The sequence below is a fragment of the Neopsephotus bourkii genome, unplaced genomic scaffold (genome assembly GCF_033783945.1).
Source record: "Neopsephotus bourkii isolate Nb327-2 ecotype Australia unplaced genomic scaffold, CSIRO-AGI_Nbou_v1 NB_1376, whole genome shotgun sequence".
NCBI classification, from domain to species: Eukaryota; Metazoa; Chordata; class Aves; order Psittaciformes; family Psittacidae; genus Neopsephotus; species Neopsephotus bourkii.
The window spans coordinates 4,266,676-4,285,444 of record NW_026901855.1 but is presented as its reverse complement, the minus strand read 5'-3'; the positions used below and the strand labels follow the sequence as shown (position 1 = coordinate 4,285,444).

The 18,769-nt window shown below is 39.3% G+C and overlaps 1 protein-coding gene across 27 annotated transcripts in view; it reads right to left on the bottom strand.

Moving 5' to 3' along the window:
* The window catches only part of NRXN3 (neurexin 3), a 1,029,877-nt gene that overhangs the window by 548,200 nt on the left and 462,908 nt on the right, over positions 1–18,769 (bottom strand). For 14 of the 27 annotated variants that reach the window (XR_009727556.1, XR_009727557.1, XM_061367479.1 and 11 more), the window contains 5 exons: positions 18,242–18,623; positions 16,676–16,866; positions 16,010–16,183; positions 11,292–11,318; positions 2,587–2,706 (listed from right to left, as the gene is read on the bottom strand). Coding sequence is in view for 25 of the 27 variants with exons in the window: in XM_061367479.1 (XP_061223463.1) it covers positions 2,587–2,706; positions 11,292–11,318; positions 16,010–16,183; positions 16,676–16,866; positions 18,242–18,623 (894 nt within the window). In the remaining 2 variants the exon portion in view is untranslated. The remainder of the gene's footprint in view (positions 1–2,586; positions 2,707–11,291; positions 11,319–16,009; positions 16,184–16,675; positions 16,867–18,241; positions 18,624–18,769) is intronic. The other 13 variants (XM_061367483.1, XM_061367485.1, XM_061367490.1 and 10 more) reach the window with 1 other exon arrangement.

Sequence of the window (18,769 nt, the reverse complement as noted above, 5' to 3'; positions counted from 1 at the left end):
TAGCAATAAAAAGAATACCAGCAATGCCATTTATCTATCTCAGAGGCACTGAAATATTCTGCACCAAACACATGGAAACACAAATTTTCCAGTGTGAATGCCTGAACTGATGAACAGAAATGGAAAGACAAAACATATTCAGTAAGTCCTCCTTCTGCTACTGTTTCCATTGTGTAAATCTAAACCCGTTTCACTGACTTCAATACTCCATATTTACATCAGTAGGAGACCACAATTTGCTCATAAAATAGAAATAGCTATCTACTAAATTAATACAATTGGACTCCTGCGGGAAAAAAAAAAACACCAAAAACAACCTCTACGAAAGAGCCTGATGCATTTCTAAATAATAGCAAGGCTTCAGGTTACACAGAAGTTATCTCCCTCCTGCCATTACTTGCACTAAGATCCAGTCTAAAGAACATTTAATTCAATTAACATGCAAGTGCCTGCATTTCCATTGGACTTAGGTATAATAGCAACCACATCTAGCAGACAGGAAGAGGAAGGAAGCCGCCTCTTTCTATACAACCCATACTTCTCACTTCCATCATGCAAGCAGGAGTAGAACTATGAATTCAATTTCCTGATACATTGCAAACATGATAAAAATCCCAAACAAACAAACAAAAAGGATGATATACGCACTTTTTGAAGATCCTGTCTGAAGCCCTGTTGTGCTCCAGGAGTCCATGTGACTTACCTCTCTGTACCATTTTGAAACGCACATCCTCAGGTGAGCAGTTATAAATCACCAGTCAGGCCTGACATTGGGAAGCTGACTATTGTCTCACCCACTTCACCCCCACTCATAACAAACTCCCATCTCTGCTCTGCAGAGTTTCCAGCTGCCAGTTCTAAAAGCAGCAAGGAATCCCAAGTTACAGATACAGGAACTTGGCTTTCTGACACTTCAGAGCCTGCTTCAAGTCCTTAGCAATGGCATAACAAGGGCACTGCGACATTGTGGAGCTGTGAAACCCAACACATTAGAAACAAAACTGACAGTATCAATAATCTCTTCAGAGATTTCCTGGGCATGTACATACATACAGGCCAACAGGATTGAAAGTAGCATTTCCTTTACATAACAGGTTTATTATGTGCTGTGCTATTTGGTTTAAAAAGACTGACTGAACAAGTAGTGTGAGAATGGGAAACTGGGTGTCCAATTGACAAAAGCAAACCAAAACAGAAGTGCAGAAAATTTGAGCCAAATGATGAAATGCTTCTTCTGTGCCCAAAGGGGTCACTCTGGATTGCAAACCAACCCAAAACCAGATGTGGCATTACCAGCCTATAAATCTGTGTTCGCAGTACCCTTCTTATACAGTCCCTGTCAAAGCATGAACGCTGACAGACCTTTCCAGTATCTGTTTGTGAGAACTATGCTGGGAGAAAGGGGACATCAATGCAGGTAACACCACATTTTGTGAATGACTTGGAAAAACAGGCTTTTTGGCCTTCAGCAGAAACAGACTGTCACAATGTCAAACAGCTTGTCATATGCACTATCAATTCAGCCACATCTCAAACTTCTAGGGGAAGGGTTGCAGATATGACAGTGCTGTGGCACCAATATTGTGCAGACCTTGCTGGTACCACTCACAAAGTCTACCACAAATACCCTTAATGAAAAGCAGCAGCTTGTGAGATGCACGTGGTCAGAGTGAACTATAAGTCTTTTCTGTCTAAAAATTTACAGACGCAGTAACCAAATTCTTGAAGCCTGCTGTTACACTTCCTACAGTACTCATAACTGCCTCAGAATGGGGAGGGAGAAGGGGACTAAGTGTTGCCTTAAATAAATAAAATGAGGAAAGTAGAGCTGAACTGATTTGCTCCCTGCAGGCAGGATCAAAAGCCATATCAGGATGAGCAGAGGGAATGTCTGAAAGCTGATTATTTGCTTCCTAAAGGAAGACTTCAAGTTTTTATTCAATTATTTTATCAGAGATCTTACTAATAATTGGTCAAGAAGAACATCCAATGTTTTGATATGAAGCAAATCAATATGCCAAGAAGCACAGTACTGTTGCTGTGTGTTTAATTGACCACTTAGTTTTAACTGAACATTCTAGTAAACAGCACCCAATTTTTCATCTTAGCAAACACCTTGTGATTCAGTAGAAGGCAATCTAGAAAACCACTCAGCAGTTTTACATGAATTCCATGTCTTTGTCACCAAGGTTTGCATGAAAATCTCAAAGCATAATTCAGTACACAAAACCTAGCTGTTTTCTAACTATGAAATGTTTCACACGATATATACAAGTCATTCCTGGTTTAGAGAAAACAGGAATTCTGTTAACATCAATTACCATCACTGGTCTGCTTGAGATAGTTTTTAAAAAGAAGTAAAAAGAATCCAAAAAAAACCCCAACACATACTGAATTGCACATTTTCGTTTCAACAAGGAGAAAAAATAACCTGCTGTACGCTTCTAAGAAACTTTCCAGGAAATCAGGTTTGGCTTTGACACTAGGAAAGTTGTACCTTAATTGAAAGTGAAACTAATTATGCGTTCTCTGTGCTCTCATCCATCAGAATTCACAGCTCATCAATCCAATGGAAATCCTACTTACGGTCATTACACTGGCTCCCAGAATATGAAGTCATAGAGCAATCGCAGGTGAAGCCTTCCCATTGCTGATTACAGATGCCTTGATTTGCACAGGAATCTTCCTGGCAGGTAGTGCTCGGTCCTGGAGAAGGGATGACAAGAAAAGAGTGAAACAAAGCTGAGAGAATCGTTTTATTCAGGCCCACAAAAGCACCAATTCCTTGTTGCCATTATTATCAGGATCATCATGCAGAAGAGAAAAAAACACTAATCAAAGATTTTTCTACTCTTGGACATGCAAGAAACTTAGGTAAAAAGAGCACAAGGACAACTGTACATGACAAAACAGCAAACTAACACAGAGCAAGGAGTGAACATCAACATATTCCCCCTTAGGCAGGTCCAACTTGAATGTTCAGTGCTTGCTCAAATAAATTTATATGGTGTGATGCAAGGATAACAAACAGTGCCAGGTTGTCATGCTTCCTTGGAAGTTTGATCCACTTGTAGAAATGAAAGCTAAGAAATTGGACCAAAAACGCTTCATCCTACCCAAAGAACCCTGATATGTGGATTCAAACTAAAGTTTTGAAGCCTCAGTTGGCTACAACTTTGCTTTACAGGTTAAGGAAAAACAAACCAAGCAACCCAGAGATTCCGAACATGCCAACAAAGTCCTCAGAAGGGAATGACATTAGTCCATGACACCTCTGTATTCAGGACTTTATTCGTTTCCGTGGCCTTTGGGAGAAGCAAAGGAAGCAATAGCCACTACTAACAGAAGAGCCTCTGTTCTGTGATTTGGAGCTAACAGTTGCTATCCTACTCACATAAACTTGCAAAGACATAACCCAAGCAACAGGCAAAAAAATGATCTTCAGATCAGAGGGATTCTGATTGACATCTAGTATATTATCCACAAGGAGGTAGATGGATTCGGAATCACTTAAGAGCAGACATGAAGCTGCAAGCTGTAGAACACGAATTTAGAAGTGAATTCCTGTGAAAGCATTTTGTCTTCACCATTCTAGAAAAAGGTATGCTGTTCCTATTGTGTGCTATTTCAAATAAAATGTACAACTATAGTTAACATACCTACTATTCTATACCCTGTAACTGTTGGAAAAGAACAAATAAAAGAGATAGAGTAGATGATAAGAGGATCAACAGGCTAGGCTGCCTGAGGTCAGTTTGTTAACCACTTCCAGTCTAAGACAATACCATGAGGATAAAGAAACAACTATTCTACCAGCATTTTATGCCACATAATCATAACAGCAGTTCTATGAAGCTCTTATCTTATCCTTCATCCTTATCTTTTCATCACATTAGCTCCACCATCTGTACTTCATAGATGGGATAGGGCACACCAAAGTGGAGACAGCATTTTCAAATGTTTTAATCCAAATCGAGACTCCTTTACCTTCACCTGAGACCACCCACAGTGGTTTCACTGAATTCCATAATTACACGACATCTTTGATAGTCAGATTGTGCATCTGGGCATTTCCATATTTACAAATGCACAATCTGAATATCATAACTGCTTTGTAGAACCCACATCTAACTGGAAGTCCCATGTCATGCCATGATCCTCCCAACAATTCAAGAACAGAGTCTTAGTGCAGAGTTCCCCCTCTTCCCACTAGATCATCTTTCCCTGCTTCAAGATGGGTGAATTTCAGTCACTTTTCAGCTGTGTTTCTTTAGGTCTCTCTTGCAATGAGAAGGAACATGTGACTATCAGTAGGCAGAGAGTTTAAGTAAACATCAAGACAAACCTGAGTTTCTTCTGAATCTGTTATAGTGTTTAAAAAAAAAATAGAAAAAAAAAGAAAAAAAAATAGAAAGAAACCCCAAACCTCTAGGAAGAGACATAACTGCAGATAATAAAAGCAGACAACAAACTTCCTGAAAGAAAATTCACCTATTGAAAAGAGATGGCAGCAGCAGCAGCCTCAGCAAATAAACCTGTGTTACCATAGTGAAAGTTGAGCAGCATTTTGCAACATTTTTCTCCTCTCCTTTGCTTATTCTTCCCACCCACCTGACTCTTGTCTGCAGCTGTATGAATCCCAGTGGTCTCCCTGGCACAACGTGAAGTTAACACTTCTGAGATTGATTGATTGATTGATTGATGGCTTGGCTTCACGAGCGAAGATTTAGGAAGGGCTTTTCCCACTCTTACTACAAGCACGATGACCAAGGGCAAGTGGGATATGCAAATCTGTTAAAATGGGTGCTGAGGCAATCATGAAGTGTCCAATCACGACTCTCGACTCCTGAACCAACTCGAGCTACCCATGAGCTGGTCCGCCCGCATGCAACATTGGATCTTGCAGCTTCCCATGCACCTTGTCACCTGCTGTTTTGACCCTCGCTCGTCTATACAGACAGTGAGAGTGAGCCCTTCCAGCCTGTGCAGTGGATTTTTTAGGTGAAGCGCAGCTTGCACAGAACTGGCCCCACCCTTTAAACCTGAGGTTCAACTGACACGGCCTAGTTATCTAGGATGGTGACAGCAAAGTCCACAGGTCATAAGTTTTGTAAGAGTGTCCTTCTCTGATGATTACAACAGTGCTGACAGACTTCACAGTGCGGGCTAGTAGGCACATGTATGTACACACTTCCCTCCTGCCGTTACACTCCTTTACACTTCCAAAACACACAAATATACCTATATAGATACATATGCACCATGCTGGGGTCTGACACTCAGTTCAGACTTACTCTAGTGCAGCGAAAAAAGGGATGAAATTTAACAATCTGCAACAGAATACTAGTTGTCATTTTGCCTAACATGTCTGCGCTATCTGAGGATAAGGAATAAGGAACCAATACCATCTCCTGTACCTTATTATTCCATTATCTAACCTCTGACCCTAAATATGAATGTCAAGAGGTATAAACAAGCAAGTTATATATATTAATAGAACCAGAAGGTAATTGTGATTCTACATAAACTTGCTACAGTATCAACTGTAAAAACTATTACATAGAAGCAAAGCAGAAGAGCATTTTCAATGATATTTCCTCTCTCTTCATACAATTTTCCAAAAGCGCTTTAATCAGTAACTGGACTTGATACCAGGCATCATCTAATGAGGATATCCTTTCTCTAGGTGTTCATAAGAAAGGGTCAGTACCCTACTCAAGGAATAATGCATGAGGCCTAGTATCTGTGGCTTTAGGTGCTTGTAGTTAGAGAGTCTAGAGAGCCAAAGGACTTGAATTCATGACCAGTACTGTGGTTTCTGAATTTTATTTTACAGAACCTGACAGTGAAGATGGAAACAGTATATTCAAAACAGCCAGAAGGGAAGAAAAAGGAGGAAAAAACCCCCCAAAACCAACAAAACACAAAAATTAGAAATTTTGAAAGCCTAACAATAGCACAACGAAGCTCAAAGCCCGATCTGCCATCTTTAGAGCCAGTTATGACAGCACAACATAGATACTGGGTATTATGCTTTGCCTCACTCCTTAGTTCTATAGGCCATTTGCACGTTAAAAGGATCTTTGTCTCTCAGAGTTCATCTGCTCCTGCTGCTTAGAGTCATCATAATCCTCCATCTGTGGCAACAGAATTTTGTTCAGAGCAGCTAAAAGGAATGTCACAGGGGATTAGGATTTTGGATTAGAGAGCAAAGCGACAGAAGCACAGGAAGGCTTATAAAGCATGAAGATTGTGCTACCATGCACATGCCCTTTAGTGCTAACTAAAACAAGGAAAGAGAAGATGACAAGCAATTCATACATACAGCAGTGGAATTGGTTCTAAATTACCAGTTCCATCAGGGCTCACGTCTATTTTTAATCTCATTCCTTTGGCAACACTTACAGCAGCCAAAATATTTAAAAGCAAAGTTTCAGAACTAGTCTTCACATAATAATCTGAGATACATCTGATAAATCAAATTGTACTTTTAATTAAGAAAATATGCATGCTGATTTTAATTTTCTCCTTAAAACTCCAACACCCTGATAACACTTGCTATTTCCATTGAGTGCATTTTCAAAGGCCTTGTTTTTGTTGTCTGTTGGTAGCTGGGCTTGGCATATTGTCTTCTTCATGCCACATACATAGTGGAAAGGGGGAGTGAATGGGAACTAGATACAGAATGAAAGTGTAGAAGTCCCCAGTGCAGAAAAGCATTCCTACTAGCAGAAGTGTGACTTGCTGTCTCCTCCTTTACAGACTAAGTCTAGCAACAGAGGCAGCTCCTTTGGAATATGAAATGGCAAAGCAGAATTCTTCAGCAATGTCCATTTGATCTTTATTTCTGCATCTCTAATTTCTACTGGAACATCTCAGTATCTAAGGACTTGCAAGATCTAAGATATTGTTGGGTCTCCCTCCCTGGGACAAAGACCAGTATTACACTTTTCCTCCAAGATGCCTAGCTAAACATATGGCTTATTAGCCTTACCACTAGGTATTTGAAGAAAATCATCTTAGAAGAGTACAGTAGCCAGATCCATATTCTGCTTGGAAAAATTACTTTCTCTCCCTAACTCTTTCCTTCAATTTCAGCTGTATGGTAGGTTTCTCTTTGCCCTGAAAATATTTGAATTTTACTGCTGCTCATTGCTAAAACTGCCATGCTTCATCCTGCAGGTGGGTGCTTTTCACTGACAAGAGAAGTCGTTCCTGCTGTGTCATTTAAAAGCTCTCTGCAGAGAATAGAACTTTAGGAATAAGAGACACTATTGGTTTTATTATTCTTCCAAGTTACATGAGGAATCAGTTTATACAACAACTGCAGGATTACAACATAATGGCCTTGTGCTTTGATCCTAACCAGCAATAAGCATTAAGCTAAGCAAACCATTCGTGGCCCCACACATAACACCTTCCTTCACACATTCAAAATTTAGTACTATTGAAAGGAATTATACATTTGTGTTGCCTTTATTTTCTCAGTAAAATTAAGATCTGCAGCAGATAAGGTTCAATGGCAACATGGATTCATTTTCACTACCTCCACAAATGCTCCCTTTTTTCATCCTTGTACTTCCAAAGAGGTTAGGAAGAGAAAGGAAAGCACTACACACAAGACACCTTTACTGTCTGTGTAAAATAAGGTGCTTCTTTTGTTCTATAGTTCCTAAATTTTAAATGCCATCAAAGCACTAAATACTTCTCCACCACTGCCAGACTCACATTATGATAGGCAATTTATACCTAGGATAAAACTCCAGTCTACTTCTGTCAGCACTCCTCTTTCATAACCAGCGATTTTATTATTATTTTTTTTGGGGGGGAGAGTTTTTTTGTTTGGTTGGTTGGTTTTGGTTGGTTGGTTGGTTGGTTTTTTAGGTTTTTCGGGTTTTTTTTTTTTATTTTATTTCAATGTTCAGGCCCAGTACAGCTCAGAGAGGCATCAGGTCTTGGAAACCATATGCACTAGGTAGAATATAAACTTGTTCTAGGACACACTCACTCCAGGACTCACTCACTGTGAAGGGTAAGGAGGAAATGAAGTTAATACAGCCAAGTTTTCCAACTTTAGAATAATTTTGAATTTATTATTTTTCTGAGTAACAAGTGAGCAAAATTGAGACTGAGTCTCATGGAACCGTCACTGTACTGGATGGACCATGTGTCTCACACTGTAACTGTCAAATACCAATGGTAGCATGTTGACACCCACTGTGCACAAATATAAGAAACTAAAGTATAGTCAAGGTTCAGTGCATGATTCAGAAAGTTAGATCCTGACTTTTGAGTCACAGATAGTAAAAAGCAGAAATATCACAGAGTAACTTTTACTTAGCAAACCAGAACCTGAAAAAACAAAAGGGATTTTCAAGGACTGCAAAGCCAGCTCTTCGAGCTCTCTCAATTCCAGATTTTGTTAAGAACTCACCATCCCTTTCATCATCTAAATAAGTTTAGACATCTGGCAGGTTCCATAAAGTTACCCATTGTCAGAAATAACTTAAAAGCCAGCATTCTGTAGTCCTCAGAAAATACAGCTGTATATTCCAGTGCCTCAACACAAGCTGAACTCTTTTTTCATCTGATGACAGTTATGACCCAGAGTTCTAAATACATGGCTGGCCTAAAAACTTGAGGGACTGGGACTAATTAAAGTAATAAATATGCAAGTCTCCTACAAAAAAAAAAACAAAACAAAACAAAAAACCAAAACACCAAAACACAAAAAATCGCCACAAATTAAAAAAAAAAAAACCACAAAAAAAACCCACCAAACATTTACCTCAAGGTGACAGAAGGGAATCGGCAGCAGTGGCAACTCACAGATCTACAAGGTGGTGGGGATTTTTTCCTCCATGAAGCCTGACATATACTCATCTTCCTTCCTCTTTTCACCCTGACAATCTCTACCTCTAAACAACCTCAAAGGTCTTGAGCTAAGTGCCCAAACATATACCCAAGCCAAATAAAACCCCAACTTTAAAACGAAAAGTCAACTGCATAAAAGGGAGTATGCCTGGACCTGAGGTGGGACAGGGGAAGATGCAAATGAAGCTGAAGAAATGAACAGTATTCAGACATTCAGACACAGAAACTAAAAGCAGAAAGGAAAAACTGAAAGGGCTGTATGTGAACAAGAAAAATACCATCAATTGGAAAAACGTCCTTCCCCAGTGCAAATCACAACAGCACAGAAGTACCAGGCCTCACGGCCTATTCTGAAACCTATTTAGCAAAGGTTGGTTTCTTGAAAAGCCAATAAGCCACATTATGCACTCAAGACAAACATTTCCCTTTAGGTTTCAATGTGATCAGGTGTCTCCATCTCAATGGCAAATACTCCTATAGGGCTAAAACCTCTGTAACAATATGAGCTTGAGCTGGAATAACCTTCACAGCTGTGGCAAGCCTTTAAGTTCTGAGGAAAAATCAAAACAGTAAACAAATATGTTTCTTCCAGGACCTCATCATGCTGTATCCACTTCAATGGCCATCACAAAATCAAGCAGGAACTTCTGGTCATGTATTCTGAATTCCGATGGACAAACAAGTGACCAGAGAGAACAACAGCAGCTGTGGCCAGAGACAAATGCTACTTGCTGATGTCTAATGCAAGTCCCAAATTCCCTGCTCCAGTTTAAATGGATGGTACAGACCACCTTAATCCTAAAGCTATTTACACCCCAGCATACTTCAGGGTGCTTTTTCGCCTCACATTGGTATCAGTCCACATATCCTTCCTAATCTTTCAAATCTCATCCTCTACCACTTTTGTTTACCTAAACTTCAGAAATCCCCTAGAGGCAGCACCCAATATTTTCTAAATCCCTAACCTCTGTAAAACAGAGTACTTCAACTTTTTACATCTGGAAATAGGCCAGAAATGCCAACAAATGTGGATGCAGTCAGATGTTCCACATGCATAGAGCACAAAACATGATACTAACTTTTGTCTACCTGTTAAAACCTTTCAGCTTCAATGTGCCATATGCATCCAATGGCTAACATTATCTCAGGCCATCAGTATCTTTATCTGCTGGGTAAGGGGCTGCCTCCTAATATGCTTTGGTCCATTAATAACTGCTAAAGTTAACTGTGCTATTAAGCCTTCCTTCATTACATGTCTCCTAAGAATTAGCCTTCCTCATATTGGCAGAACACTGGAACAGGCTGCCTATGGGGGATCCTGGAATCTCCCTCTCTGGCAACATTCAAAATCCACCTGGATGCATTCCTTTGTAACCTGCTCTAGGTGTCTCTGCCTTGAGCAGAGAGGGTGGACTAGATGATCTCCAAAGACCCCTTCCAACCCTAACAATTCTGTGATATTGGTTTTCTTCCAGCACTCTTTACCCCATCATCGTCTCTGTAATTCAAGTGGCATGTTCTCAATTACTATCTTGCCTCTCCTTCTTTAGCCATCTTCTTTGGTTTCTACCAATTCCACACACCACCTTACCCTTCCCCACCTTTCCTGCTGAAGCTACTCTCAGTCTCTTGAATGGCTTTCACTTGAATAGCTTTAGTATTTTACCATGTTCCACACAGTCCTTTTGGCAACCACAAAAATCACTGGTTAATCCCTTTTGACTTACCAGTCAATAGTAATAATAGTCAGTTAGAATTTCACATGAGGATCAACATCATGAAAAACCCCTATCTGCTTTATAAACAAATCAGACTACCCACTAGGAGGTTCTAAAAAAGACCTCTGAGAGGTACAAAAATGAGCAGGTACAAAAGGACCAGGCACAACTACTCATATGTTTGATCAATTATGGCTTTTAAAATGTCATCTAACTACTAAGGAAATTTGTAGTTAAGAGGTTCTTTGTTTCAATTTTTAACTGAAATTCCAGAAAGTTATTTCTGAGGGGTTTTATTTTTTTCAAAGTTAAAAAACCTAGCTTTTATCTCCTGGTCTCACTCCTTAAGATCAGTACTGAAAAATCCAAGTCAGCTTTTTGTTTTGTAAAGCTCTGAGGGCATTCTATGTCTCTATAAACAGAAGCTACTTGCCCGAACAATCATTAGGCATTTCAGGAAATCAACTTGTGCTGTTATGGGTAATTCAGAGACTGATACAGCCAAACCCCTGAGGTTAACAAAAACACCTCAATTTTTTGCCACATCCTTCTTTAACCCAGACAGCCCCTCAGAGTGGCTGGCATTTATCATTCTGTTCCTGTCTCAGAGGTGTGACTGCATCCAGTAAAATGCACCAAGTGTTACATAAAAGCATCTTTTAGTTCAAATCAGTAACAGGGAAGAACAACCTTCTCTACCTTGCAGGTCAGCTTTGGTCAACTCAACTTTGTTAGCAAAAAATAAAAAACAAAACAAAAAAAGCAAAAAATAATAACAGGTTAGTATAAAGGCAGATAAACAAGGGTCACATAACTTTAAACAAATTAAAGGAATTGGTATAACCACCACAGCCAATGCACATAATCATTACCATGCAGGGACGACAACATAAGCAACAAGGACACAAAGGAACGTGGTTACTTTAACCCAACCAAGCAACAGATAACAAAACTACAGATGAGAGAGTAAATGTGTTTTATTCACACACACACACACATACACACACAAGGTCACAGAATTTACAGATAATAGAAAGAAAAAAATAATCACATTCTTAACACTCATCTTTCAGCATTTACTGATAATTTAAGACAAATTTTGTCCTACTTGAGAAATACTTAGAATCCATTTAAGTAAAAAAATAAATTTGACTTTCAGTACATTAATCAAGAATTATTTTAGTTTTGTTTTACTTCAAGGCTCTGGATCTGAACTTAGATCTTCTATCTCTCATAAAAGCACAGACTGCCCTGGGTTTTTGTCCAAAGTGGATTTATTGCTAGAAAACCATAAGAGACTAGTAACTCTGGAAGATGACAAGCTCAGTTTATCCCAGGAACTGAACTTGACATTGTGACAAAGTGACAGTAAAACCTTGCTCTCTCACAAGCTGCTGCCTGTTCATGGATTTCAACACATCCTTAGGAAAGCTTGCATCAACAAAGAGCTCAGGCTTTAGACCCAAATAATCCATCTCATTAGAGCAATCAAAAAAAATGATAGTAGTACAAACTCATTCTTTTACCTAGGTGGGAATAATCTTACCTGCAGCCAAATCATAGCCCACATGGCAAAACAGAGTCATAAATCTACCAAGTCTGACAGCCTAAAGATTCAAGCATGCTTTCTGAAAAAGCAGAGCATAAAAAAGGCAAACCAAACCAAAACCAGTGATCCTCTTTCATTTAGGCATGGGATTTTTTATTTTTTTAATGGAGTTCAGTTCACAAGGAAGCCGCGTAGATTTTTGTTGTGTTATACCTTGATTCTAAGTTTTCTCTTTCAGCATGGAAAAAACAAGAGGACAAAGATGGGAGTACAGGCAGCAGCTCCTGAATTCCTTGCCACTGAAGGTTACAAATTTCTATCATACAGCACAATGAGAACAATAAAACACCAGATCAGTGATCCCATTGCTCAAACGATGGGTACTTGAGAAGTGCATACTCACCTTTATAACCTTCTGTCCTTAAAAAGTGCTAATATCACAGATGTTACTGAAGACAGAGTGATAGCTCTCCCTTTTTCCCATTGTCTCCTTTTACATTTGCAATCCGATAAATTAGAACTGGCATGTACAGATACCATTTCCTGTGATTCCTATGAATCTTAACATTTTGAAACTTTGCTATTGTTTTACAGCTCAGAAATGACTCAAGATGGCAATTACCTTCCCTTTTCAGCTAGTCAGATTTTTCTTCCCACTTATGAATCTTCTCTACTACTATAAAGCCATAAAATCCCCAGAGTTCTCTAAACACAATGAAAAAGAAAGGGGGGAGGAGTGGAAAGAGGAAGAGAATGCATTTCTTCATGCATTTTCTTTGACACATATTCTAACAAAGTAATTTCTATGTAACAAACAAGAACTTTCCATAGCTGCCCAAGTCCTCATTATCTTTGTAGCTGAGCTGAAGCAAACCTTATATTTGTTGCTCCATAAATGCAGTAGCACTGTGACAACAGAACACAAAAGCCTAAAGAACAGGAGAGCTGTCAAGCCATCATGGAGTAAATTAACTCTCCTCTCCTCTATGGACAACCTTTGATTCTACTGAAAAAGTGAAGTATTGCCAGATCTGAAGTTTCACTACTTCAAGGTGTCATCCTTTCTGACATTACCCTGCTGTGAGATTTTAAGCATGAGATTAGATTTTCTTTTTTTCTACATACTGCTTAGTATGCAAAATGAGTTTCTGATATCCAGCCTGTATGTGTCATTCATGCTTTTCATGCACCAGTGAATTCCAAAGGTAACTATACTATTTCATGGGAAGTAGCACAAGATTATGATTTTACTGCAGGATCTGGACAAAGATTCATTTAGGACAAAAAAAAGTTCCAAAACATCTGGAACAGTACCAATCAGTTTAGTAATAGTCACTCTCCTTTGTCATAAGCTATTATCAGTGGAACAGGTGAGGAAAAGCAAAGAGCAAAAGCATATAGAAAACTGCCTTGTAGAAGAAATGAAATGTTCTTTAACCACTTCTGTTAGGTTTGGTCAGCTGGTGGCAAAATGGGGTGAATATATTTAGAACACACAGCTGAATTTCATATAGCTCTAGTGCCCATGGTAAGCAACATAAGGATGACCAAATAAATGAAACAAAAACACAGGAGAACAAATGACAAATCAATAAAGAGGTGAAAAAACACCTCAGATGCAGGAAGTACTCAATATTTAGGCAACATCTTTGACCTCCACAAAAGGTTGGACACCTGCCAAAGTGGGTGGCAGACTTGCCTGCAAGTTTCCAGTAGAAGTGGGCTCCCACCATGAAGTCTGAGAACTGACTTCATTCTTCAGAATGTTCAGTACACTGACAAGACTGGTCAGGACACAAGGATCATTTAAGTCTTAACTACTTCCCTACCCTTTGTGCTTTTTCTTTCAGGCCCTCTCACCAAACCATTTTTCGGGTGGTGGTAAGGGGTAGGCCCTACCCTTTTTATCTTGAGGAATGAGAGCTAGAAATACTCTGTGAAACATAAATAAATGTTTTGGTATAATGTCATTACCATGAAACCTCATGATTGTCATAGTTGCTTGTAGCATGTCAACCTAGAATAAATTTCACATACCAGGCAGCCAGAAGATTTATGGCTTTGCCGAATACCTTCAAGGGAAACAAAAGCTGCCACTTCAGGTCTGAGCAGACCTTCAAGTCAACAAAGAACTGCCTGTTGTTTCCAAAAACTCAGAAATGCAGCAATAAAAATACATAAGACCACTACACACAAAGAAGAAGGGATGTGTGGTGTGGAGCTTTAACTCCATGAGCTCATTTGACATTTCAGACACTTCTGGGTTCTCTTCTTCCAGATAATAAGCCACAAAATTCTTTGCCAAATGCAACAGTCTTACAGGACACATCAAAATAGAAAACAGTCAGTGTGGCAGCTATCATCCTGCCAAGCACACTGGTTAGTCCAATGATAGGTCCTCTGAAGGAAAAGAGCTAGTAGAGAACATGCAGGCTACACAGATAACAGATAAAGCTAATTTTAAACAGAAGAATTACCAGAAATCTCTAATATTAAAGAATAACTTTGAGTGCACTGAGGACAATCAAAAAAGACATTTTCAGAAAAACCCCAAAGCAATTTTTCTCTCCTTGAACTTTGTGAGCAACACAGAAAAGGTGTAATTTTGGCATTTTGGCTGTGCCACAAATGGGCAAAGTCACAGGTTCCACCACACTATGCTCAGTTCCGCAATGAACAATGTGGTTAACAGACCTGATTAAATACATCAGAAAGACAGAAAAAAAAGAACAGTCTCTCACCCAACCAGAACACTGAGAGACAAGGAGTATAATATAAGGATATAACTGGACTGCCAATTAGGTGTTTCATGAATACTCAAAGACAGCTCTAAGATAATACTTTCAGTCCTAAGAAGAGACAGTCTAGACAAGTTGCAAGGTTTCAGCATGATTAACCTGTAATCTTGACACAGTAGGGAAATACGATCAAGGAGTAATTTCACCTTGCGAAGTCCTGTCTGGAAGAATCAGTTTAGGACATGCATGCCAGACAACTTTACTGAGAAAACTATCATCCTCTAGTGACTGGTAGCCAACACAGAAGGCTGGTATTCAGTGGAGCTAGGCATAATGGTGATTTTCACTTCACAAGGCCAGCAAAGCCTTGGGTGCTTTGATGATAAGTGTCCCAAGTGCTTTGCGAATTGATGCCATATGCATGATACTGAGTAAGTGCTGCTGATGTCAATATTCTTTTAATTAATGGGAACTTAGCAAGAACAGTATTTAAAGAATCTTCAAGATATGAGTACTATTGATATGCTCCAAAAAGTCACTCATCCTATTTGTGTCTAAACTGGCTGGAAAAGAAAAACTACAGATGAGAAAGTTTCCCACACAGTAGAGAGAATGCCCTCAGTGCTTTCACTGGAGGCCCATCTCGTCAAAATGGAACTTCTGTTTTGGTACAGTCTTCACCCTTCAGTTCCTTCTGTTTTCCATTTCTCCTGCCTCTTACTTGGCCTTCAAAATATTTACTTCCAAGGATCCCCAAAAAGGGTGCTCTGAAGCACAAGTGAATTGTAGGCTCAGAACTTCTTTCAAAGTATTTTAAGGGTAATGTAACCTTAATAAACCACTGAGAAAAGTATTAGTAACTAGTAGCCCATCCCAGTACCATCCTCTCCTCTACTGCAGGTATCACTTCATAGAGATGAGTATGCAAGAGAACTCTTGCCACTCTGAGGCATTCGCAGAAGCTCACCATCATTTTGCTGCCTTTGGGAGCATTTGGAAAACATAAGCATACTGAATGATATCATAGTAAAAGCAAACTAGTGAAATGGAGAGTCAAGGTGGACAAGCAGGTGCACAGGGAGCAGCAGTGAAGTAGGGGTTCTTGAGAACTTCTCAGAAATCAAGTATACCTTCGCATCCACGCTCAATCTGCCCACTGCGGTGCAGAGCATCATTGATTAGATCAGGCAGACGCCCATTCAAGTCCACAGAAGCTAGACAGCCCTGAAATCCATCACGTGACGCTACTAGCTTCGGGAGGTTGCTATACATGCCTTGAGCTAGGCCAGCAATGTAGAGATCACCTAGAAGAAAAGGGGTAAACATACAAGGAGGATGTTACATACATTTTAGAGTAGATTTTCCCCACACCCAACACAAATATAGCAAGCTGAACAGATGCTCAGAAAAAGTTAAAAGCAGAGCAACATATTGCTCACAGAGTCATTTCTGACTCCTTTCCTACTACAAAAAAAACTCACAAGAACAAAATATAAAAACAATAAAACCCCACAAAAATAAACAAAAAAAACAACCAAACAAACAAATGAAACAGAACCTGAAAAAAGAATCCTAACTAGGAAAAATTGCAGCATGACAATTTCTGATAAAGCAAGATATGACAAACTATTCTGGTACATGAAGTTGCAGAGAAAGAGAAAAACAAATGTGAAATCCAAAAATGGCAAATTCCAGATTTACTGTTCTGTAATGCATAGCTCCTGCAAGCTTTCTCTTATTTACTAGTTAAGCCCCACAGGAATAAAGGGGAAGGCTGTCAGCCATGTATAATTTACCTTTAAGATCCAGATTTTTGGCACCATTGATAACCTGAGTGACCATCTTGGTGTCCACCTTTAGGCTGTGTGTGTTACTGTTATCTCTGGTGATGACAACATTGTGCCATTGGTTGTCGTTAAGAGGACGATCACTATTGCCTTTGATAACATTAGGTCCGTTTCCAAGGTCAAACACATAGTGTATATACCTGTAAACATACCGAGAACTAGTTAAAATTGTGTAAGAACTCCAGTGCTCCTGGAGTGCCTTTATTCTAGCCAGAGTTGATAAATCAACTTATACAAGTCATTAAGGTAAGTACCTCTGGGTTAGAAAGTTCTAGTAAGCCAAAATATTAGCCACTGATTTGAAAAGACAACAGTTGTTTCCCTGCCACCAAGAAAGTATAAAGAGTAGTATCTTCAGATTACAACATTCGGATGAAATTAGAACCTAACAATAAAGGATTCCTCTTTTTTTTCCGAAGCTCTCATGCACAAAACCCCTGTCTGTGCATATAATGATATTTTAAAACTAGAAATACCGATGAATGTATTGGAGAGCAACACTGGATATGCTTCTTTGGGGCATATATTCCCCATATTCATTCTCAATTTTGAAAAACTCCCTTAAGAAGAGAATTGGGAAATTCACTCAATATATTGTAGTAAAATTCACATGAGATCCTAGGCTTATTCAAACAGCTGAAAAACAATTAACAAAGTTTTCGGCAAAAAATAAAAACCCTAACAAAGACTGAAGTCATGGGAGTCTTAGCCTGGATTGTTTACAGTTTTAACACAGAAATCCACCTGACAATAGAAGAGATATAGTCTACTTGGGAAAAAAAGACAACGAAATTCAACTCCCAGTAGAGCATCAGGAGCTAGTAATTCTTGCCTTTTTATTACTCAATGTCCCACTTACAGAAATATGCACAAAGTTAAAAATGAAACAGATAAAACTATATTTCAGTTATGGTAAAATAAACCAGACTAGTAAACTCTCTTTGTGGAGACCATGCCTGCTCTGACGAGACAAATACAAAGGATCAAAAATTGTTCAGCTAACAAAGGATTATTTTTTTTTATAAATAAGCTGTTAGCCTTGTGAAAAGAGTATAGCAGCTCAAAGGCTGGCTGAGTTTGCTTTTCCTCAGGCATCACCAGCAGAAAAACAAATTCAGCAGCCCACATGCTCTTTTTTTTCCTCTAGTAGAAATGGTAGAAATACAAGTCTCTTACAGGAAGGGGAAAAAAAAGAAAGTGGGAAGAGAGAGCCCTCAGCACATTTCCTCCTCCTCCAAGGTTAACAGGACAAAACGTTAGCCTAATTAGACCAAAACAACTTAAATCATTAATGTTTCATGCTGTAAAAGTGTCTTTACCTCAGTGACGGGGGAAGTCATTGATAAAATTAGGAGTGTTAAGCTTCAGTGTTTATTTCTAAGTACTCTGTCATACTCAATGTTCTCTCAGTTTGCTGAGGTGCATGAGATGAACTTCGCTCTGTGCAAACATTTTAAGCTTACCAATAAGTGAGTTTATCTATAAATAAGCTGGTAGAATATAGCAGTCACTTACCCCTTGACTAGTTCAACTGCGATAAAGTCATTGCCATCACCGCTGTTAAAGAGGATGAAACCATCAGCTGATGTTGTCTTAAACTGAAAGAAGAGGTGCATGGATGTATAAGCCTGCAAGGTGGCCAAGCTCAGGTAGCTGCTCTTAGTCTTGAACGTCACGGGGTCAGCTATGATGTTGCGGAGACCAAAGCGTGCCTTCAGCTCGCAATAGTCAATGTCACCATTCTTGCACAGGTCAATGTAGAGCATCCCATTGAACATGAGGCTCTGGAGGTGGCCGATGAAGCTGGAGGGGATAACAGAGATGTACCGTTTCTCTGTCATGATCCCTGTTTCGATGTTGTGGAACTCCAAGCGGGTGTGATCACCAACCATTGTTCCTGAAGGACAGAAACAAGGGGGAACATGCAGAAAGCCCAGGGATCAGTAACAGGTTATATGAAGCCTTTCACCCTCCAGTTTCCAGACTAATAGCAGTACTAACTTAATCCTGTCTGATCACAGTTCAGCAACTTGCATAAGAATG